General features: G+C 41.2%; 1 protein-coding gene across 1 annotated transcript in view; it reads right to left on the bottom strand.

Annotated features, from left to right (window-relative positions):
* Positions 1–24401, bottom strand: part of LRRC1 (leucine rich repeat containing 1) — a 122906-nt gene that overhangs the window by 21842 nt on the left and 76663 nt on the right. The window contains exons 3-9 of the mRNA XM_040643587.1: positions 24011–24089; positions 20489–20578; positions 6656–6712; positions 6309–6372; positions 5851–5925; positions 3193–3337; positions 941–1059 (exon numbers count right to left, since the gene is read on the bottom strand). Coding sequence (XP_040499521.1) covers positions 941–1059; positions 3193–3337; positions 5851–5925; positions 6309–6372; positions 6656–6712; positions 20489–20578; positions 24011–24089 — 629 coding nt within the window. The remainder of the gene's footprint in view (positions 1–940; positions 1060–3192; positions 3338–5850; positions 5926–6308; positions 6373–6655; positions 6713–20488; positions 20579–24010; positions 24090–24401) is intronic.

Here is a 24401-nt window from a genome sequence, read left to right as displayed (position 1 = left end):
GGGGGCTTCAACATTCTGTTGGAAGCCAGGGGTGAACGTTATGTTTACAGCCATTATGATAACTATCTGTAAGCCTAAAACCATGAACTAGCATCAGAAGATTTGGGCACTTTCACTACACTGGCCAGAGGAGGCTGCCCAAGCTGCGTGAGGAGAGATGTGGCTGGGCTCCTGCACCGGCTCTGCGTCCTACCCACTCGTGCTGTCTTTTTCTACTCTCTCCACCTAAAGAGCATTGCTTACTGTTTTTACAAAAAACATAGCTGCTACAAGACAACGAAGAGAGGAGGAGAGGATGGAGTGATCAGTGAGGGCCTGATGAAAGCAGAGAAAGCAGCAGGAAGGGAGGAACAACAGAGATCTGCTGTTATCCTGCTAACTTGCCCCCCCCCCCCCGCAGGTGGCCAATGCCAAAGCTTTGCCCTGGGAGGATGGGGAAGCCTGGCCCAAGTGTGGGACACCTGCAGCTACCACCACCCCCAATCTTTAGGGTAAGGTAAGATCTCAGCTTCACACTCAACCCCGCAAAGGGCACTCATCCCTCCAGTCCCACCTAGGCTTTTTCCAACCAAACACCATTTTCTCCCCTTCTCTCTCTCTCCCTCCACTTGCTCAAAGAACCCTGAGAGAAGGTTACCTCCAGGGGTCCTTGGACACCATGGCAGAGGCATCAGCACACCCACTGCCAGTGGCTCGTCCCCACCCCTCACCGGACACCTCTGTCAGCCGACCCACCATTCTCTTCACCTCAGCAGGTTAAATGCAAATCATCTCCGTGTCCTGCATTTGCTTCCAAGTCCCGTTTTTTTTTTAGATCTAACATAAGAAAATATCCACACAGTCCACCCCAATTACGAGTAAGTAGAATCTACCCTAGTAAGTCTTTATGACACAGAAACCACATTATCCATATCCACTTGAATGTGCAACCCACACTCACCAGGAGCCGGTTTTCTGTAAGAACTAACTCAGTGAGGCTTTCACAGTCCCCGACCGCTTCAGGCAACTGTGTGAGTCTGTTCTGATCCACTTTCAAGATCGACAGTTTCTTTAGTTTTCCTGTAAAAGCATTATTTCAACTCATTAGTTATAACTGTCTTCCTAATCATCACTTGGTATCTCTTATCTCCTGTTCTTTGTTAAGTAGTTATTCATTTTTTTTCGTCACCCGGCTTTACATTATGCAACCACATCTTTCTCATGTAGATCACTAAAGGTGAAGAGTTAATTTTATCACAACATCAGAAACAGTCAGCAATTAGAAACAAATCATTTTAAAAGTCACCACATAAAAAATCGTGTCAAAGCCAGAAACTTTATAGTAAAACAAACAGCTAGCTCTTGACAGATCTTTAAGAACAGGAAATGTTTCCTGTACAAAGGAGAGAGACTTTCTTCTTACTCCAAGAATCATCCTCACTAAAAACAAAAAATAAAGTGTGGTTTATTCTATCACCTAGGAGTGAAAGTGGCTTAGTGAGGCTTCTGTAGTGGTTCTAGATATGCAGAATAAAATGGAAACCTTTGAAATGCCACATGAAGAACTGAGTGTATTTTACTCAGGGCAGGAAAAGTGGATTTTCTGGTGGTGCCCGCAAGCCATGGAAAAGAGGGACGGGGTGACCACAGCTTCCTCAATGTCCCCACTGAGTGAAGGAAATCCTCAATCTTTTAGATTCTCATTTTCAACTATAATTCAAGGAATGAACCTACAAAGCAGATAGCCTTCATTATCTACTGAGAGAGGCTGGCATGGGGACACTGTCCCCAGTAAAATCAGAAAATGGCCTCTATCTTAAAGGAGACGTAAAGCTGAAGAAATGAAAATATTGAAAAAATTAACTTGCCTTGCGTGTTGTCACAGAGCAGGGCAGGAGAACCAACAGATTCGTAAGCTCTTTATCTAGCATAGTCGATAACCTACTAACACTGTCCCCAGAGGGTTTCCACCTGTCCTCACTGGCAGGAGAGGCACGGGCTTCTCCACAGGGCACCCTGAATTGAATCGATAGATCTCCCTCCAACTGAGGCGTCTCCTGAACAGTTTTACTGGCCAGTAGTCTTGCCGCCTCTCCTTGAACACTTCAAGTCACAGGGAACTCATCCCTTCACTAAGCAGCCCAGACTCATTTGTAACCAGTATTTCATTTATATCCTTTCCTTGCAGCACTCTGAACTAGAAAATGCAGTGACAAATTGACTTCTCTTCTATAGGACGGCTTCTCAAATGCTTGAAGTCAGCCATGTCACGCCTCCTACTTCCTATCTCAGTTCCCACAACCGTTTTCGGATGCCACGTATCATTCTCACCGACCATCTCTACCTGGAGTCAAAATCCCCGTCAATTTTCCAACCAGTCTGAACCAAAACGCAACGTCTGTGCTCCTGCCCAGTTGCTACGATCAGCTACTGCTTTCATGTTGACCAAATACCAGAAAGGAAGTGGTCCTCTGTCATACAGCTTCTCCAACTACAGAAAACCTTTCAGCAACTTTCTTTGATATTTTGAATAAAAATTAAACAAAGGTCAAAGACAGCAATCCTATGTTGACTACATGGTTAAACATAGTTTCTTACAACCTCTAAGCGGCTTTGCTACGGTGGAGCTCCCGGTCCTTGTCTGTTTATACCTTCCCTGCATTTATTTCCTCACACGGGACTGAATGACTTTATGGTAAAGGAAATATATGGACTAATTTATTTTAAAGGAAATGGCAAAGAATGGTGAGAGGAAAAGACTATTCTCAACGTATGAGAAAAGGCTCAACTCAAACACACCATTCTCCCCTAGGTCATGCAGCAAGGTCAGAGTCACTTTCTCATAAACTATTTGGGAAACTCACTTATAAATTTCTTAGAGACTGCTCCCATGCCTGAAACATATCTATTATTTGGACTAATCTTTACTGAAAACACTGAGACAAGATGCCAAAGAGACGGAGGAGTCAACACTTAGAAGTAATCATACCTACAACTGCTACCAAACCAGGATGACCGAATACTTGCCTATCGAGAAACTTCAGTTGCACTGAATGTTCTTTGCATGCCTTCTTTAAGAACAAATAAATGACATGGAGACTAAAGGAGTCACATCCCCAGCATCTGAGAGTGGTGACCAAAGGATCAGAGTGAGACCCAAAGGCCAGAGACAACAGCCAGCATCTTTAGTAGGGAGTTACTTTCCATACTTACCGATGCCATCCGGAATCATTTCTAGTAAGTTCTGGGAAATGACTAAATCCGTTAATGAAGTCAGGCCACTGATTTCTTCAGGAAGTCTTTCCAACCTGTTTTCAGAGACATCTAAGCACAGCAGGTTCTTCAGATTTCCTATTTCCTGCATCAACGACACAGAAAAAGAGACTCGTGCTTAAACCTGCCACAGTACAGAGGAATTTCTTACAGTGAGTTTTCACAGTCAAATCCCAAAGTTGTCCCAAGGATGTTTCTTTAGCGTTTATCTATATGAGAAGGCTGGAGTAAATTTCCAGACCCCTTTCCAATGAAAACGGGAAGCTGTAAAAATCACAGACACGGAGCTGGGAGGGATGCCAAGCCCTCCAACTTCACGCAGGCAAGGAATCATTCTCACTTAACAGATGAAGAGACTGGCACCAAGACAGACCAAATGATTCTATGGTTACATAATTTTAAAAAAATAAATAAAAAGAGTCCAGAATCCAGTTCTTCAAGTTTGGAATCAATCACTTCAATAAGCAGCTTATACTTCAGGGCGACCCTGAGATTTTCTCTGTTAAGAAACCATCTACTTTATATCTCCCATGACCAGTAGCACTTATTACAGCAAACATCAATGCAACTGTATCCCAGCAACACTGGAGAATCCAGACCCACTGTCGCTTTCAACCTCAACAGAAGAGAGAAGCATCCTGCTTTCAAAGGAAACAGATATTCCCAGGAGCAGGGAAACCACCTCAATGAGTCCAACATTCTGTTCAAGAGATACCCTACCTCCCACTCACAAAATGCACGGTTTTTCTCTCATACCTGCCTCCCCTTATCCATTCCCACCACCACAGTATTAAATTCCTCCTGTCATTACCCTCCACCTGGACCGCTAGCTCCGAGCCTCACACTCTCTGGCCAAGTCTGCACTACGAACTCTTGTTCCCATATTTCCCTCCTGTAAACACAGCTAGCTATAGGTATGTAATCAGACCACCCTTCTACTAAAAACATTAAAATGTCTGGTGGCTCCCTGATATCTACGTAAGTACAAAGCCTTCAATCTACACTTCCTTTGGTCTGATTGATTCTTTCCAGCTTCTCTCTTACTTAACACATACCCCATGGACCCACCCCTGCAATTCCTGTCTGTAGGAAACCAGACTGCTCTTCTACTAATTTTAGACCTGACCCTTGAAGGTGTTCTACTTTTTCATTAATTTGTTTTAACAATGCCTTTGTATCCTTTTCTTTCTGTCATCCATGATGATAGGAAAGTAATTCCAATTATTTAGACTATCTGATGAGTTTATAAATAGAAGTTTATAAAGAGGGACGAATGAGACATTTAAATAACCATTTATGACAAGATCACTGGAATCATGATTTTTGTGTGTGTTCAGGATGTGGCATTTTGTATTTGTACACAATCATTTATGCACATCTGTACACACACACACACACACTCTCTCTTTCCCCGTCATGCCCCAGAGCTGGTGTATTACTTTCCTGATAACCTCATGGTATTTTTATTCCCCATTCTGTGACTCTCAAAGTAACTAGAATTCTCCCAACCAGGATTTCTCATAATTTCCCAGAGAAATCTAGGTATTAACCAAATCTTCACCCACATTGGTTGCTAATTTGTCTCCTTTCCCCAAATGCAGCCAAGACCTCAGAAGAGACTGCAATTAGTTCCTTCCTTCCCTTAGCTGTGAGTGAGGTCCTCATACTTCCAGTGCTGTAACTACAGCCATAACATGTTACTGAGTACTTTCTCCTAGTGTCAGACCTCCTGCGTTGACACAGCATTCCTCACCCAAAGTGCACAGCACCATCACACCTGCTTGCACCGGCTGAGCAGACACCTGAGCTTCTGATCTGCTTTAAAATATCGGCACCTAGACCATCATGAAATATACCGGACTTTTAAGACTAGTTGTAAGATATATCAAAGAATAAAATTCATTAATAGACAAAAACTGAGTAAGTGGAAAATGCTTGTTTGTTATTGCTGGGTTTGTTGGCTTATGTTTCTCTCATCGAACCAGAAGGCAAGTCTGCTTCTAGGGCCCCACAAGATGACTGTGTATACAGAAGTCTATGCAGACTCCATTTCATTTGGAACATGGTTCTCACATTTGGTCATAGAAAAACCTGAACACCATGACAAAACAGCTAAACCATAAGCAGTTATTTGCAAAAAAAAAAAAAAAAAAAAAAATTGAAATAAGACCATTTAACATTTCTTTTACATCAACTGTTACAGAACAGAATGTGGTCACGATCTTCCCAAAGCACTTGGCACATCACAAAGAGTGGCAGAAATGGGTACCATCTAAGAATCAGGAGTCCTGGCAATTTATAAATTTGCTGGGCTTGAAGTAAGCCACATGGGGAACAAGGATGAAATAAAATACAGACTTCACAAACTAAAGGATATATTTGCTGTCTTTAGAAATGGTGGGTTGAGGCTTTCAATTTTTCTATAGCAATGTAGCATGCTGAATGCTTAATGTATTTTACCAAATGTGCTTTTTCAACCACTGTTTTTGGTTTTCAAGATCCCCCTTCTAGAAAATTTCACATAGAAGCAGGGAATACATAAGTGGTGTCTGTGGTTGTTTTATAATTTGGGAGAAACAATGTGAAAACACCACTTACTTGAGGTAATTCTGACAGTTGATTTCCATCCAACCAGAGATCCTTTAAATGTAAGAGAGCTCCAATTGATTCTGGCTAAAACAAACAAAAAACATACTGTTACGGTAACAAACATCCAAAGTTTAGTCTTCTACTAAGAAAGAACACCAAATCAACAGCTAATAAATGGGTACAATAGAGGATGTTTGTTGGGACTTCTCCAATACAAGTCCCCCATTCTAAAAGCTCTCCCAACGCTCTCCAAGAACGCCGGTGGTTTCCATGCATGCCCGTCATCTCTAGTTCTGATCCTCCCCACCCCTACATCATAATTCTCAATCCGTATGAACTGAAGCACATTCTCTAATGTTGCCAAACTACATCTCTGAAAATACAACCCTACAGACCTCCCCTAAAATATGCCTTGATCACACCTAAGGACAAAATTAAATCTAAATCTCTCTTCAATACAGACTTACCAAATTATATATTTCATTGTTTCCTAAATCAAGTTCTTCTAGTCTCCGCAGCTGGGTAAGAGAGCTATTTAAAAAAAGAAGAAGGAACTCTTAGAGAGTACTTAGAAATGCTGAGCAATATGGTATTCCGCATTTGGATTCATTTCCAAAAATAAGATTCATTTGGACTGCATGGCAGTAAATATTACCAAGGAAAAACTATTAAGGGAAGGCTGGCCTCTCCCAAACTTTCCAAAAGACACAGAATCTCTTTTTGACAAAGTACTGTAGTACTTTTTTTTTCCCCCTAAATACTTGAAGAAATTCATGTAGTACAAAATCCCCTCTTATTTTGCCCAGACACTCACTCAGGAAGATATGTAAGAAGATTCTCTCTCAGTTCCAGGGAAGCCAGGTTATAAAGACTAGAAATGAACAAAAGAAAAAAAATATAAGGAAAATTCCTGAGATTATTCTTCCCATTCCCCCCTTCATACATACACCCCACAAATAGCAATTCTTAATAAAACCTCATATGTCACTTCCTCCCAGGAGAAAAATATCTGTAACCACTCCCCCCACCCTCATTAAAAACAACCTATTCTCTACTTGCCAAGCTTTAATATTAAAATAAAAAGAGAAGCATCATCAACGTAAGGCACCCTCATTTAAATACTTGTACACTGGATATGTGAAAATAACTCAGTAGTCATTAAAGATGACCACTCCCGGGACCAAGATAGAAGCCAAATATCTGCTTCCAGACTTTAGAATGTCAACTATGTGCCATTACCATAAAAAACAGTAATGCCTTTAATCTCACAAAGATCAGAGCTCTTCTTCCAAACATCAGTGAGAGACCATCCCCATTTGAAAGTAGTGGGCATCTCAGTCCAGAGGGCCCATGTGCTCTTCTTAAGATCACAAATTCAGGGCACCTGGATGGCTCAGGTCATGATCTCAGGGTCCTGGGATCGCGTCCCACATGGGGCTTCCTGCTCAGTGGGGAGCCTGCTTCTCCTTCTGCCCCCTCCTCCTCTCATGCGCGCTCTCTCTCTCTCTCTCTCTCTCTCTCTCGCAAAAATAAATAAATAAGATCTTAAAAAAAAAAAAAAGATCGCCAATTCAGAGTACCTGGAAGCAACAGTATGGAAATGACGGCCACTTAAATGCATCAAGGATAGAGTAAGAAGGCACCCCACATGGTGCCCGGAACACGAGACTGATTCAGTTATGGGAGCTGTAATACTGTTGCTTTGATTCCTATGAAACGCCACAACGGCGCTTTTTCTGCAGATTCTCCTGCCCCTTGGGTGTAATGCATGCCTATCAGAGGCACAGTGAAAGGAGACAGATGTTTTCCCCGCACACTGATGATCTGGGTGGAATCCTCGCAGGCAGCGGCAGCTCTGCCTCACCAGAAACCTCACACGCCCAGGGGACGTCAGCACCGGCACGCGTTACTGATTCGGATGGTAACGGATTCATCCACTACTCCACCAGGCACTGTACTAAGCTCTGCACCAATCGAAAACTCAAGCTTCTGCTCATATCACCATAGTAATGTCCAGATTTGGAGGACTTTTCTGTGTGAGCGCACAGAACACAAGGAGTCAAACATTATCCCAACACTCTAATCTGCCTTAATCCTCCATTCTCCTTCCAACATAAAAGCCAGAATCATGGGTACTAACAAAGCTGGTTTCATAACATCAGAAAACGTAAATCTGATTTGCACAAACAGTATATACACATATGTGAAGCCTGTTTGCTTTGAAAATGTATCTTGATGATGAAATGCACAAATTCTGTATCTCCTCCAATTTTAGAAAACTGAGTACTTTTCACAATTAAAGTGGAAGCAAACAAAACTCTTCAGAATATGTTTTTTTAAAAAAATCAAAATGCCCACTAATAATTATGAATTTAATGCTGACATTCTTAAAAAATGTAGGCGAGCGGGAAGTTGCAGCAATATAGCTCTACTTCTGGTGGGCCATGTGTTCACGAAGACAGAAGAACGGGAAGGAGAGGGAGGTGAGAAGGAACCACCCAGTATCTATTTCCAAAAGCAACCTGTAGATGACGGTGATAAGTAACCTTTGGAAAGTGTCTGTAGAAGTGAACACTGAACAACAAAGGGCTTTGTTTCCACTTTTCATGTAATCCTTGGCCAGTTTCATTGGGGAGGTGGTAATCATTTGGCTATTTTCACATTTATATTTTAACAATCACTGATGAAATTGTCTATTTATTCAACATTCATTGCTTTCATACCAATCTTGATGCATGAAAGGCATACACTAATTAAAGCAGGAGAAAGTCCTTCTTTGCTTCACAAACTTTACCGGTAGGCATCACCGAACACCCTCTTTAAAAGCGGTTTTCCGCAGGCCTTGATGCTGAGTGCTGGTCTGAGGCCTCCCGCCTGACCTGGACACCTGTCCGCTGTCTCTGGCAGGAGGCGCGGCACACAGCTCCTCACATTCGTCATCTCTTGATTAGTAACAACTCCGCTGGGTGATGACAGGCCGACGACGCGATTAGGAATGTGGCACTTTGTGTCAATTCCATTAGAAAGTGGTGAAGGCACAATTCAAGTCTGATGGGGAGCCAAAACTCCCACCCTCACCTTACACCTTCTTGAGGTGTCTCAGGGGCCCTCCATTCTCTGGACTTTCTTTAAAATTTCAGTTTTAAAAGCACCTATCAATCCGGGGCAAATGTGTCATTCTTACCTTCGGAACCACACCAAGGACACTAGGACTTTAATTGGTTTATGTCATCTTAAAAATAAGACACACGTTTTTAAATTATCTTTATATTTTCTCTTGAAGGTCAGGCACAGGCCACAGTTACTAAAAGCAAATAATGCTTGAGCAAAAATACTGCAAAAATGCCAGGAGACTTCCGATGCACAGTTCTTGATAGCGTCCCGTTACAGTAAACGCACGGTTCCCACCACCACCATGCTAACGCCCAAGCATAACATCCTGTTAAGCAAAAGGTTCTGATTCTGAAACTTCTTCGTTTCCACTGTTTTTGGACAATGGGGGAAATGGGAATGTTGGGTGTTATGACAACAAAAAATACCTTTTTTTTTTAACTTTCAAAATTCAAAAATTCATTTAAAACGAAGTATCTAAAATAAAAGCTCTTCTGAGGTAATACTTGCCCATAACTTTCAACTATTTAAAACAAAGGAACTCAGACATTCCATCAGGCTCTGGGGACCCGGTGGTAAAGTGCCACCCGGAGAAGAGCACACGGAGTCGGGCAGCTGAAGTGTCCCACCCGGGCTCGGCTCCTGGCCTGTCCCTCACGGAGGAGCAGCTGGACTGCTCAGCTCAGGTGCTCCACGTCTCTGTCCCAACTTCCCTGAAAACAAAGATAACTGGATCGACCATGGCAGTTAGGGAAAACTACATTTTTCATTTTCCCTTCAAGTCTAGAGAGCCAGTTTCGCCCCTTATCTCCCCGAGACAGCCCCTTGCCCTGTGCAGCCAGGTCCCCATGCCCCGAGTCTGGGTGTCCGAATGACTGCTGCAGGACGCTGTTCGTCACCGGAGTCCTGCCCACTACACAGGATCCCCTGGAGCGCAGTTCCGACAGATGGTGAACGGCTGGCTCTGGCCAACTTTTAGAAAGAGAAAAGTTGCACAGTGTCATAGCAAGTACAGAATCCTACCAGCCCACTCCGAAAGGTGGTTCTCCAAACTGTTCTAGTGACAGCTGACATAAAAAGAGATCTGCCTGAACGCAGACTTAGACCAGAGAAATTAATACAAAACTCCACGAATAAATGAACGAATGAATGATCTCCCTTCTGAGTCTTTCAGAATACAGCATGCGTCTTCAATCCGGATATCAGGATAGTGCCTTTCCCATCACGGCAACCTATACAATGCAGCACAAACATCTCTGCCTCTCTTGCAGCACCAAATAAAAAAACATGCTCCGGCAAGAGCTGGGGTGCGGGAGTCAGACACAGTTCTGTCGGCTTCTGAGACCAGGCTCTTAATCACTAGGCCAAGAGAAACAAGGAGACTCGAACCCCACAGGCCTTAGCCACTTCAGTTAAAACGTAATAGTATAGAGACAAAAGAAAACATCGGGTGTTTCTAATACCTTTACAAACGTGAAAAAATGAGACACTTGAGATGCAATATGAGAATGACTGGTCTTTAACACTTTGACCACGAGTAATGATACCAGCGGCTTACTAGATGATAGATACTGTAGAATCAACTTTGTGGATGAGAAAACTAAGGCAGCAAAGTATTCAAGAGCAAGTTTTCCTTCCACCTTCCTCCCTCATCTATCCAGTTTCCCACCACTGAGACCCTTCTCACTGAAAATCACCCTTTTTTGTTAATTACTTGTATATTCATCCAGTTTCCTTTTATGCAAAGACAAGGAAATATCCTCCCCATCTTCACATGCAAGTTTTCCCACACACACCTAGCACTTTGCTTTGCTCACACAGATTTTTTTAAAAGATTTTATTTATTTGTAAGAGAGAGCGAGAGCGAGACAGACAGAGAGTGAGAGCACAAGCAGGAGGAGTGGCAGGCAGAGGGAGAAGCTGAGCAGGGAGCCGGATGCGGGACTCGATCCCAGGACCCTGGAATCATGACCTGAGCCGAAGGCAGATGCTTAACTGAAGGAACCACCCAGGAGCCCCCGCTCGCACAGATTCTTGTCTCATTCTTATTTGTACATATCAGTTCTTTTTTAAGTAACTGTATAGTATCTCACTTCTAGATATACCTTAATTTTTTTAACCATTCCCTCATTACCAGACATCTTACTCTTCAATTTTAATATCCGGCAAATTAAATTTCTGTGTAATACTGTCGGAGTGACTTCATCCCCTTCCTATGAAAAACATGATTTTCTATTCTCCCTGTAACTTCTTCCCACCATTTCTACCACCCAAATGGGGTAAAACAAAACAATAACAATCACAAACAACGAGCTCTTACAGAAAAAGAGTATGTTGAAGCATTTCTCTTCAACACATTAATGCCTAATGTTTTACACAGTTCATGATAGCAGGGACAAAAGTTATAATGTAAGTCAGAATGTAGGCCATCTTTATTTTTAGGATTCTATTTCAGGGACTGCATGAGTGGTTACTTTAAAGAAATCACATCTGTTCTCCACTATACTTTAAAAATCCCCTTTTAGTCCACTTGGATTTTTTTTTCCATTTTGGTGACCAAAGTCATCAAGAAAATAAAGAGTAAAATAAATTGAGGTAGAACAAGCAAACAGCAGTACACTATAAAATCATTAAAATATACAATCTATAAACAATTGTGGCAACACTACTTGACTGGAGAAAACAACATTATTAGGGACAGGGAGAGTTTGCTTATATATTCATAAATTTGCTGCTTTTTTAATATCAAATTAGTATTTAAGAAATCTCTGGTAAAAAATTTCCTTATGGTGGCTTTGCTCTAGAAACTTCCAAAAATCTTTATTTTTGTTTTTGAAACAAACATTTTATCGAAATTCCTAGGCCTCAAAAAAGAGCAGTAAGATTTATTCCTCTCAGGCAGCATGCGCTAATACAATATAGGTAAGCGGCCCGGTCCTAGGCCTTATTAGTAAGGCCCACTCAAATTAAGGTCACCATTCCCAAGGGTAGCAAACACAAAATCAGACCCACACGCTCTATTGCAACCTCAGGGAACACAGAGCCTTTCTATTTGCTCTACTTCTATTAACAAATTGCATAATTAAATGTTTACTGATAATAACCATTTTGTCACTGACAGCTACGTCCTGGGCACCGTGCCAGTCCATCATATATATATATATATATTCCTTCTCCTGTAAGAATGCTATTTTTTGAGAAACAAATTTAAACAGAGTAGAGATATCTGGATATACTTAGACTAAGTTACTTTGTGGTGTTTTTTTTTTTTTTTTTTTTTTTTTTTTTGAGGGTATGTTTCTTTAGTGGCCAAGGATAAGGAATCTCATGGAGACAGATACATAAAGACAAATGCCCCCAGATGGAAACAAAGGCCTCCCAGATTCTCAAAATTCTCTATGAGTTCCCACTGGAGTCTTGTAACTCAACTTTGCTCCCACTCCTTGTGATCTGACGGTCTTGGAGGCTCTGGCTATGTGTACCCACCTTGTCACCAGGTGTGAGTAACTGAGGCAAATGACCTCAGCACGTTACTCATAAGGCTATTAGGGTATTTCCTGCAAGAATAAACTAGGTCTCCCAGGTATAGTCTCAAACTTCAGCAACACCAGGCTTCCAGTTGGCCTAAGGATCCATCATCACTAACTAATTCTAAAAAACTGTCATCACCCAAAAAGAAACTTCATACCCATCCGAAGTTATTCCTTATCCTGACACTGCTCCCCGGACCCTTACCCTCCCCTCCGCCCCAGGCACTGGCAACCACTAATCTAATTTCTGTCTATAGTGGATATAGGCATTTGCCTATACTGGATGTCATTTGAATGGAATCGTACAATATGTAGCCTTCTCTATCTGGCTTCTTTTACTTAGCATGTTTTTAAGGTTCATCCTGTTGTAGCCTGTATCGGTACCCCAATATTTTTGGGCTAAATATTTCATTAGACGAATGTACTACATTTTGGTTATCACTTCATCACTGATGGAAATTTGAGTTGTTTCCACCTTTTGTCTCTTATGAATAAAAGCAGCTAAACATTCATGCGTAAGTTTTTGTGAGGCATGCTTTAAACTGTTTTTGGTAGTGGAACTGCTGGGTTATAATGGTAACTATGTTCAACTTTTTGAGGAAGGACCTGCTCCCTCAAGTGAGGGCATGCATCACTTTCCATTCCCACCAGCAAAGGATGAGGGTTTCAGTTTCTACACATCTTCACCAACATTTGTTGTTATTATTATTTATTAGAGTTAATGGGTCTAAAGTGGTATCTCACTGTGGTTTTGATTTGCATTTATCTGATAACTAACATGATGTTGAGCATCTTTTTATGTGATTATTTGCCATTTGTATATCTTCTTTGGACAAATCTTTGTCCTTTTTTATTTTTTTAATTGGGTTATTTATCTTTCAGTGTTGAGTTGTAAGAGTTCTCCATATATTCGGGATACAAGACTCTTACCAGATACATAATTTGCAAATATTTTCTCCCACCTGTACGTTTTCTTTTCACTTTCTTAATAGTGGACTTTGATGCACAAAAGTCTTTAATTGTGGTGAAGTCCAAATTTATCCACTTTTTTTCTTTTGTTGTGTGGGCTTTCGGTGTCACATCTAAGAAACCACCGCCTAACCCAATGTCATGAAGATTTATCCATTTTCTTATAAGAGTTTTAGCTCTTACATTTAGGTCTCTGTTCCATTTAGAATTAATTTCTGTTTGTGGTGTGAAGCAGGGGTGGGACTTTATTCTTTCGCATATGGATGGATAGTCAGTTGTCCCAACAGCATCTGTTGAAAAAACTATCCTTCCTCACTAAACTGTTTTGGCACTCTTGTCAAAACCATTTAACTATAAATGCAAGGGTTTATTTCTGAATTTCCAATTCTATTCCAGGGAACTCTGTGTCCATCTTTATGCCAGTACCACACATCTTGATCACTGACCCTTACTAGTTAAGTTTTGAAATCTGGAAGTGTGAATCCTCTAATTTTGCATGTCTTCTTTAAGACTGTTTTGGCTATTCTGGGTCTCTTATATCTCCATTTGAATTTGGGGATCAACATGTCAATTCCTGCAAAACAAAAAAAAAGCCAGCTACAATTCTGATGGGGCTTGAGTTGAATCAATAGATTAATTTGGTGAGTATTGCCATCATAACCACACTAAGTCTTCTAATCCATAAACACAGGATGTCTTTCCATTTATTTAGGTCATTTTTACCTTCTTTCAATAATGTTTTGCACTTTGCAATATATGTGTCTTACATTTCTTCCGTTAAATTTATTCCTAAGTATTTCATTCCTTTTGGTGCTTTATAAAGGGAACTGTTTTCTTAATTTCATTTCTGGTTTGTTCGGTGCTAGTATACAGAAATAAAACTGATTTTTACATTTTAATCTTGTGTCTTGTAATCTTGCTGAATTCATTTATTAACTCTAATAGCTTTTTGTGGATTCCTTAGGGTTCTCTCTATATAAGGATTCTCTCTTTACTTTTTGAAAAGTAAAAAATTCAGTGTGGGATTTACTTGAGTAGAAATTGATACAACTGGTCTGAAGAAAAATATTTCACTAGCATGTTTTTTGAAAGACAAATTCTTCACACTTTGTACCAACATCTGAAAACTCCTTAAAGAGAAAGTATCCTTCCTGGCTTTACCGGCAGAATCCTCCAAGAGATTTTAGAGAGAGTAAAGCAAAAAATCACTGTTCACCAAACACTGTTTACAAGGGCATATGTGAAAAGTCGATATTATTCAGCCAGTGTTCTTAAAGCCTACCCAAGACTGGGAACTCTACGAAGACCCTAATGAATGCTTCCCTCCTTGGCTCCTGCCCTCCCATGCTAACTGGCAATTTCAGTGATATGTAAAGTTATTTACTTATTTTACCCCAACATTTTCCAAAGGGGATACAAAGAGGTCTTTATAAAGTACATACATGTAAAAAACTTCATGAAATAGAAAATGCAGCTTCTTCATGGAAGAATTTAAGTTCGAATTCTAATTCTTCCAGCCACCAGCAACACAAACCTGGGCAGACGACTTATCCCCATTTCACAGACAAGCTAATGAAACTCAGAATGGTTACCACTAACCATGAGTAGGCATGCTGTACTGACACCGTGTATGTGCCTAACAGAGCACCCACCCCCTTGTAAATGTCAGCAACATGGCTCCTCCAATTCCTTGGTTTCCTTCATCACATGATATAAATACAGCTGCTCTCAATGATCATCAAAATTAGCTATGAGCTTTCTGGCAACAAAAGCAGAAAAGGAAATGTGATAAATGTCAGAACTGGTATGAAAAGGAAGAAGCCTGGGGCGTCTGGTTGGCTCAGCCGGTTAAGCATCCAACTCTTGATTTTGGCTCAGGTCATGATCTTGGGGTCCTGAGATCAAGACCCGCTCAGCTGGGAGTCTCCTTGAGATTCTCTCTCTCTCTCACTCTGCCCCTCCCCTTAATCTTGCTCGCTCTAAATAAATAAGTAAATAAATAAAATCTTAAAAGGAAGAAGATTACCAGTTCTTCCGGTGAGATTTTTTTCCCCTAAAAATACATATTAAAATCTCTAATGGCTCTTTTTATCAGGGAAATTAAGCAATATTAATGGACAATAATTATTCTTCCTTAGAAGGTTTCAGAGTAATGGAAATAGGTTTGTTTTTTTTTTTATAGTTGTTTCTTCAATCAACTATATAACATTAAGCCAGAAAAGTGACTGCGTAGGAAGAGGCCAATGTGGTCTTCACAAAGCTTTAAGAACCTAACCGGGTTGCCTACAACATCAGGTTGGAAGTGAGCAGAGTGAAGGAGGGAACACTGTGCGCCTGGTCCCAGGTACTCATTGTGTATGTCTGAGCAACACCAGGGTCGGTACAGACACAAAGAGAGTTTAACAACCAAAGACTCCCCCACTTTCAGGGTACAAAGCGATCCGGGTGCAAACACTTGGACACGGAACCACGAGACTTCCGTGTGCAGATAGAGGACTACGTGCTTTGTGTGGGCCGTGAAGTGTCGGTCAGGGAACCTGGGCATTGAGGATCTGCCTCGCCTCTTCTCGTCATTGGAGAAGCCTTGACAAGAGAGGTAGATTTCCACCATTTACTGAGGACAAATCTCGGCCAGCTGGTACAGAGCTCACTTTCGGGAACGGCTCTGAAGCTTTGCGCGGGGTTTGGGCAGAGCGTGCTGGGTCCCGGTCACGGGAAAGGCTCCGCGGCGCCGGCTGCTACGGCAAGCAAGTGCTGCCGGGCTTCTGCACGGCGGGCTCCGCACTGGACTTGAAAATTATTTGCTGTAGACTTTTTTAAAGCAAATATTAAAGGCAACCTCAATAAAAAAAATTAAAAAGCTCCTAACAGAGCTGTGCTGGCACAAACAGGGATCAGCAGAGACCACCCACCGGAGCACTGTTTCTCTCGCCACAGCGCCGGAGAGAGTCTGCAGCGCAACCCTCGGGACCTGAAAAAGCAGAACTGAAGAACCGCCGTCCGCTTAACCGACTGCCGAACATTCTCTCCTAGAATAGGGGTGCGCACATACTTAAGGACACAGATGTGCTTCTAACTTAATGCTTTTTTAAGTAAAAAATAAAGCATTTAAAAATCCCTTACTAAAAAACATTTTTTTTTCTGGGCTCTCAATAGCGAAAGCACTGTACTATGTAGCAAATCTTTTGTTTTACATTTGGGGACAAAACGACTGGTTCTAAATTGTTTTAATACTTGGTGTAAAATGGTTATACTAAGTGAAAAAGTTCTTCACAAGTTATACTGACTGAAGCAGAACCATATTCTCAGCCTCATTTATTAAATCGTCATACTAATTTTTAAAAATTTCTCCTTCTTATGGTAAGGTTTTTGTTGAAATTCTGCTGATAAATCGCCATTGTCCCTGACACCAATCACTTGTTTATGAAGACTAATCAGAAGTTGCTGTGTTTTTGTATTTTTAACAGAAGAGTTTTAAAAACACAATCTGTTGAAGGCGAGTTAGTTTCTCACCCATTGTTAATCACCTTTACTTTGAAGGACAAGGTAATGTGCTGACGTGCCATCACAGAAAGGGGTCAGCAAATCTGGGACATTCTTAAGTTTTAGTAAAAGGAAAATGTGTGACTTTGCATGAGGTGACCAGTGTACTGTTGTGTGGTTCAAAAGATTTCCATGATTATTCCTCATCTCACTGCAAAGTATTATAAGGATTCTCCTATTTGAGAAACTTGCTTTATTAAAGTAACCACACTGGTGGTGCCCGGCTAGGAAGTGTTGGATGAGAACTGCGGCGCTTTGCAGCCCCCTTGAAAGTAGGACAACGTGCATGATGCCGGTTTCCTCCCACGCACTCCCCAATATCCCCAACAGTGCACTCAAGGATTCAGGGGAGCAACAATTTCAGGCTATTGTGCACTGGGGCGCCCAGGGAAGCAGCAGCCAATGCACAGTAACATCACAGAATACTTCACACTTGGGAGAGACACAGCAAGACTCGACATCTGTTAGACACCGTGTGAACCACAAGCTCAGATGGTTCAGTTTCCACCCTAGACAGCATGACATTCCTTCAAGGACATTGTATCTTTGCAAAGCTGGGTTTTCAGTGACAAAAGGCACGTACCAGGTGAAAAATCAATCGGGAATGGGAAAAGAGGTGGCAGTCTGAGAGGCTGGGCACTGCCCAGCAGGGATCCACATCCTACAGCAAACATTTGACGATGTTTAAAAATGAAATAAAAGTATAAAATAAAAAATGAAATAAAAATGAAAAAGTAATACTTTTTCAAACAACTACTAGGTAGTTAGGACAGAAATACTTAAGTTGGTTAGACTCACCTATTTAATAAATGGAGCAGTTGGATATCACTAGGGGCACTAAGAAAATGTTACTGTGCCCCCAAGGGCCACGGGAGCCGACGGTGCTGCAGTGGCAGTGTGTGAGGAGTAGTGAGACACATGGGGCGGGGACCAGGAGAGCCGTGCTCTAGCTCCAACTTCGCCATCGACCCCCCAACACTCCTCCAATTACCCGACCATCGGCAAACCAAACACACTATGGGACAGACGCTCACTGGCGGCCCCGGCTCTGAGGCACGGCAGTTGGCCTGCCCTAAAGGCTTCGCACTCTCCTCCAGGCTGGACTCTCCTGCCCATCGTGAGGGGACCCATGTCCTTGACGAATCCATAGCTTTCCCAGTTCATGCCAAGTGTGTGCTAGGCGCCGCGAAGAGAAACTGATGTCCCGTATTCAGTGATGCTCAAAAGGCAGACACTGAGGGGCCGACTCATCTGACCAAAAAGCAGAATTAGTTCATGCAACAACTCCCAGTTCAGAATCTACAAAGGTAACAGTGAGTATGATCATTCCGACGGCCATTTTGTGGCCTTCTCAAAATTTTTTTGGACTATCGAATGTTTGTGCCTTATTTACAAAACCATACTATCTCTGAGTAGTTGTTTGGTTACTAAATATTTTGGTTCAGTGCTCTAAAGAAACCATTTGGGAATCCTCCGGGAAACTGAAGAATTGTTTTCATGAGGAAAGTTCATAAGTTTCAAATAATGACTTGCTTAAAAATGTAGTATACTTATTATGCATATATGCGATTTACTCAGCAATTCACCATTTCCACTGTTTCAAGGGCCTTTCCAGCATGGTCTAGAACACCAGAGGTGCCTGATGTTCTCTAAGGACTCTGTTCTTTGTTTTTACTAAGTGAGAACTCGCTGTTACTTTAGCATGCATAAATCTTAAATCCAACAGGTAGAAACCATGGAGTCTCTTGCTTTGGTTAAAATAATAATAACAACCAGGAACAGAAAACTCCCTATTTCCCATTTTCACAAATTGACCTAATAGGAAATAGTTGATTCACTTATCTGCCACATATTCTTATTTCCTGGGTGATGATTCACCATAGGGTACAAATTCAAAGTGACAGTTTGTTTTGGAAGCAATCAGTATACATAAGGGTATAACAGTAACATAAGATGATTACATCCAAAATCAAAACAAAACAGAACCGTACCCTTATTATTGACAGAATATGCAGACACACAAGAAATCCTGAACACTGACAAGAACAGTTACAGATACTAACTGAAAAGATGGAATTAAGGATATGCAATTGATTCTAAAATGATTATTAAGTAACACTTTCCATTAAAACAATGCAGTGGGGAGTGACAGGGGCACTTTTGCTTAATAAGAATATATTTTCTCTCAAAGCATTCAGGCTTTTTAAAAAAGATATGAATTGAGGGAAAGAAGGGGTGAACATGTAGGCAGTGGTAGGCTGAGAAAGAATGGGAAGGAGGGTATCAAGGGAACTAGATTCCAGAGATTCCCAAGGAGGAAGTGGAGGAAGGGGAGTCAGTTTAGGTATTTAAATGGCTATTATATTCATTAGAAATATATGAATCTTGACACGACAAAAGTGGTAAGTCATGAAATCCACAGTAAAACATTGTTTCCTCTGTAACAGATCCCATAAACTCAGGGAGGACTGGGGGCTTCCTGTCTCCTTCCCCTCCTGAGACATTAAGGACACAAATCTGCATCAGCAAGTCTACTGACAAAATGTTTAAACAGCTTGCATCTCAGAAAAGCATGAACTTGCTGGCTGAAACAGGGGTCAGCCGGTTGTCTTCCTCCCGAATAGGAGGGAGAGGAGGGGGCAAAGTTGTCTGTGAAAAACAGGCTACTTCCACACACCTCTGGAAAGAGACCCTTTGTGGAACAGACAAAGTACAGTTCTCAAAAACGAAGTTTCTGTTTTGTCTTAGAACTCAGGCAGGACAGGTGAGCACAAAAGAAATCTTTTATGACACTGGGGAACACTGGTCCACTAGCTTTGGCCAGCCATGTTGGGCTTTTAGTTTAAGTGGTAAAGCATGAGTCACCAGCCTGACTTAACCCACTGTGCGTCCTGGAGGTACGGAAAAGATCTGCTGAGATAATTAGTTCATCTAAGAGGATGAGTAAGAGAACATTTTTATTTCTTGCCATGGCTGTCCTCCCCGACCTCTAAGCCAGGAACATGGAAAGGTGCCCATTCCACCCCATCGATCTCCCAATTCCACGCCTGCTCTCCAAACACACCATTCCTACCCTGTGTGGACAAACACTGGCGGACACAGCTGTTGTTCAGGGGTACCTACTCCAAGTTTTCAATAAAATCGCCGAGAGTCGTAGTTCCTAACAGTATTTATTAACCACCTATATGACCAGTACTATTTTGTTTGCTTAAGTTAACTACTTTGGAATCCAACAGTTTGGAGAACATGTCCAAACAAATTATGTTTTTCACTAGCAACATGTAGCATTATCCTTTTTAACCAGTAAAATTTAGGGGTAACTGAAAGCAAAAAATACTGGAGTCTGGCTATGATCTTTCTTGAGGGTGAGATTCGAGATTGGATAAAAGGCTTTCTGAGTAGAAAAATAAGAGCTGTAAAAGAGAAGGAGGCTGGAGTTGATGCTATAAACCCCCCTTTGCCCTGATACACACAAACCTCACATAAAAACTTACTTGCCGATATTTTCAGGCAGGGACTGCAGTGAGATGTCATTTACAGAAAGACACGTCAAATTCTGTAATTCGGGAAAGCTTTCCGGCAATCTGAAACAGCAATGACAACAAAATGTTGTTAATTAAAAAAGAAAAGTGCATATACAGTGTATACTAGACATAAATATGATGATTTCTCCCAATATGCTAATTGAAATAACCTCCTAAAAATTACAGTATAAAAGGCATGTCTGCCTTGTCTTCCTAGACAGAAGACATTGATAAGGAAAAAAACCAAGGCTCAGTTTACCTAGAAGTACAGAGGCATGATAAATGCTTGGTGGGGTAATCCAGAAATAATTGCAGAGGAAAAGACACGCAAGCTCTCAGAATGAAGGAGAAAAAATGCTGTGCCACTGCCCAGTGCCTCATGAAAGAAACAGATAAACAGCTGATGCGGCGGAAAGTGCCTATGAGTGAAGACACTTTATTGATTAGCAGAAAATCAAGAGAAAGTTTAGCCCAGAAGATTATAATAAAACACAGGACAGCAGCTTAATACTTTTTTTTCTGTAGATTATAATACCCAGGGCAAAGCTATGGATTACTCAGAACTGATCAACTGACAGCAATTGCTGCTTTCTTAATATTTTTCTTTTACCTCGATTTAAGATGCCAGTCACTTGACGTAATTATATGTTTCACTATGTTCTACACAAAAGGAAATTTTTTATACTTCCCTTAAAACTCTACTGAAGAGTGAGGTTTCAAAATAAAAGTATTCAAAAACTTACAAAGAAAGTTCCCTTTCAATATTTCTATGGTTACCTCCAGTTACAAGAAAAAAGAAAACTAAAGTTAAAAAGATTTCCTTGCATCTAAAATGCCAAAGGTCCTTATACGTAAATCTGCTGATACAGACAAGAGAACACATGACTCACATGGGGGGGGGGGCGCAGGGAGGGAGGACTCCTTGCTTTAGTGATAGTTTCTATACATTAGAATCTTTCATTTTTTCCCCTTTTCTAGGTTCCTTTTTTAAAGAGCAAATTCTAGGTTACTGTTTGACATAAAATATAGGTAATCCCAAACTTCAAAAGCAAATCCAGGCCCTGCAAGATGAGAGTTCTAGGATTTTATTACCACAGAAATACATTCTCAGGAATGGTTTCGACAGAGGAGAAACCTCTTCCATAGTGTAACAGAGGTAAGATTTTTTACTTATACTTGAAAAGATGCAACTTAATCTGTTATCTGAGTTTCCACTTAAAGTACGTATCATTTTATAATTTTAAAACTAACTAAAATTATCTTAAACATAAGGAAAATGTATTTTTTAATGGCTGACTTCCTTTTTTATTGGCTATCGGCATGAGGAGCCAGACTGGTGTGTGTGAGGAGGAAGCACAGACTTCGGGCTAGGAGAACGGGATTCGAGTCTGAGCTGCAGCCCAGAGGCCGCATCATCTCAGAAGGTCATTTAACCTCTCCGCCTCGTGTCTTCAGCCATAAAAGAAGTAGGTCAAACTCAATAATTTTCAGTCCTTCCAACTCACAGATAAGTTGTCTTAATTCTTAAAGGAGTGCACCTGCCAAATCAAAAAGGCTTTACTCTAAGAAACCTTCCAAATGTGAGGCCAGGATAAAAACTGAGTAAAGCCTCCTGCAATGTGGGTGTGTTCTGGTCCAGAGAGTTTTGAGATAATGCTAAAGTCCTGTGTCAGCAGGCATTAGAAAAGGAAAACTAAAGAGGTAGAAAAGGGGATTAAGCAACTGAATCGCTAAAAAAAAAAAAAACAAAACCTCCAGGGCAGCATAATGAGTATTTCCCAGCTGCCTAACCCTACAAGCTGCCTTAAGGATAAATAGCTTAGTGCAGTTCAACAAACACCATGGAGCGCATACTCCATTCGAGAAATTAAGGTAGAGCTGGAGATAAAATGATAAGCAATAGAGGAATATAAGTTAACTTTCTCAGTTTAACTGCGGAGCCTTGCTCAAAGCGATAACTTAAATGTAAATTTCAAGTATTATGAAAAAAGTACGCATAGAACATTTCAGAAGCCCAGCAGAGAGGACTCTGGGGAGGAAGCAAAGGATTCCCAAAGAAACGTCACGCTAAACGTACACCTTACAGGAGCGTAGAAAGAGCAGAGAGTGAAACAAAGGACCTGTGAGCACTCTGTAACAGCCAAGCATGACATCTGACACAGGCAACCGAGGGCAATGAATGTAGAAAGACAGGCCAAGTTCAGATACAGGCCGGGCGAGGCTGCATAGCACCTGGAGGAGCAGGACTTTACCTCATAGGAACGGGAGCTACAGAAAGGTTTGAAGAAGAGGGACAACTGTATAGACGATGGTTAAGAAAGAGACGATACTTGAGGGCAGTGATGAGTTAGAGCTTACTACATTTACTATATTCCATAAAAACAGATGTTGTTAGTAACATAGTCACTGAAATTCAAAAGAGGCAAATCAAAAAATATTTTTTAAAACATATTTACTTCTTAAAAATAGCAGATATGGGGAAAACAACACTAAATAGACATTCCCTGGCATTCCATACCCAGAAAGACCCAAGCAATGGGTGATATTTATCCCAAATCTTAACCTCATCTCAATTTTCCTATATGCCTTAAAAAAAAAAAAAAAAGAAGAAGAAGAGGAAGAACAGAAGGGAAGAGTGAAGTGTACCTTTCTTCTGAGGTTGCTTAGAGAGTCTAGAAATCATAGATACGGACCCACCTGGCCTAGAGATACCTCTGGAACGTTTCCTGAGGACTCTCTCTGCACTGCCAGGTGCACAACAATTCAGGTAACCTGGCAACACAGGTACCTGGACTCCAGTGATCAGTGGCCTCATGACTCAGCCAGGAGCCACAAGGAGGGCCTCACAACAGTGCCACGCAGGTACGCCCAGGCCGTGTGCTGTGTCATACTAGAAGGAGCAAGACCGGAATCAGCAGTAAAACAGTGACAGGTGGCTCTACGTGGAGGAAGAGTAACAAAGAAATCCTCACAGCTATTACTAAAGTAAGGAAATAGTGGTGTTGGCAGTTTTTGTTTGTTTGTTTTAAAGGGAGAGTTGGAGGAAAGTTGAGATAGTAAATATGTTTCATTACTGGAATGGAAAAAACATCCCTTATTAGGACTTCTCCTCGGGTAACTAGAGGGTAAGCTCTCTGGGAGTTTAGAATTCAGTCTTATCCCACAAGACAAGATAATCAAGAGGGTATTTATGAACTACTCCAATGCTTCACACGGCTTAAGAAATGTCGTCCTCATTCCCGGTTTGTGTACTCCACTGTGTCTCCCCTCATCCCCTACCAATATCCTTTTAATGTTCCATCAGTAGCACAAGTGTGCCTTTAACTGCACAGTGCCATTTATAAATAAGTATCTGTGAAGATCAATCATCCTTGATAAAGAGAGCCATCCATCTAGGTACCCCCACGATGGGTGACCAGGGCGTGTTCGTAGCTTGGTCCTCAAAAAGGATAGCCTTAGTACCATAGACAGCAAAGCAAGCCGAAAGGTTACCTAGTCAGTGGGTTTCCGCTGAAGTCAGCTATCTGTAGTGCTTTGCAGAATGAGATGCTTTCTGGAATTTCAGGAATATCTGTAGGAGCAAAGAAAACATCTATCATTTACCACCATTGTTAATACTTTTCACCATCCTCAAGATGGACCTCTATTCAAACGTGGCATGGATTTCTAAAGTATTTTTCCACATTTATTTTATATTTGGTTTCCTAATAGAAGATATATTCTTAATAGAAGCACATTAATGAAAAAATATTAAAAAACCAATACAGATGGATGGATCTTGAAAGCATTATACCAAGTGAAATAAGTCAGAAAAAGACAAATAATGTAGGAACTCACTTATATATGGAATCTTAAAAACAAACCTAAAAACAGCACACAGAAA

This window comes from Ursus maritimus, unplaced genomic scaffold (genome assembly GCF_017311325.1).
Source record: "Ursus maritimus isolate PB19 unplaced genomic scaffold, ASM1731132v1 scaffold_29, whole genome shotgun sequence".
Taxonomy (NCBI): domain Eukaryota; kingdom Metazoa; phylum Chordata; class Mammalia; order Carnivora; family Ursidae; genus Ursus; species Ursus maritimus.
The sequence above is the reverse complement of the archived record's forward strand: the minus strand, read 5'-3'. Positions and strand labels throughout refer to the sequence as shown.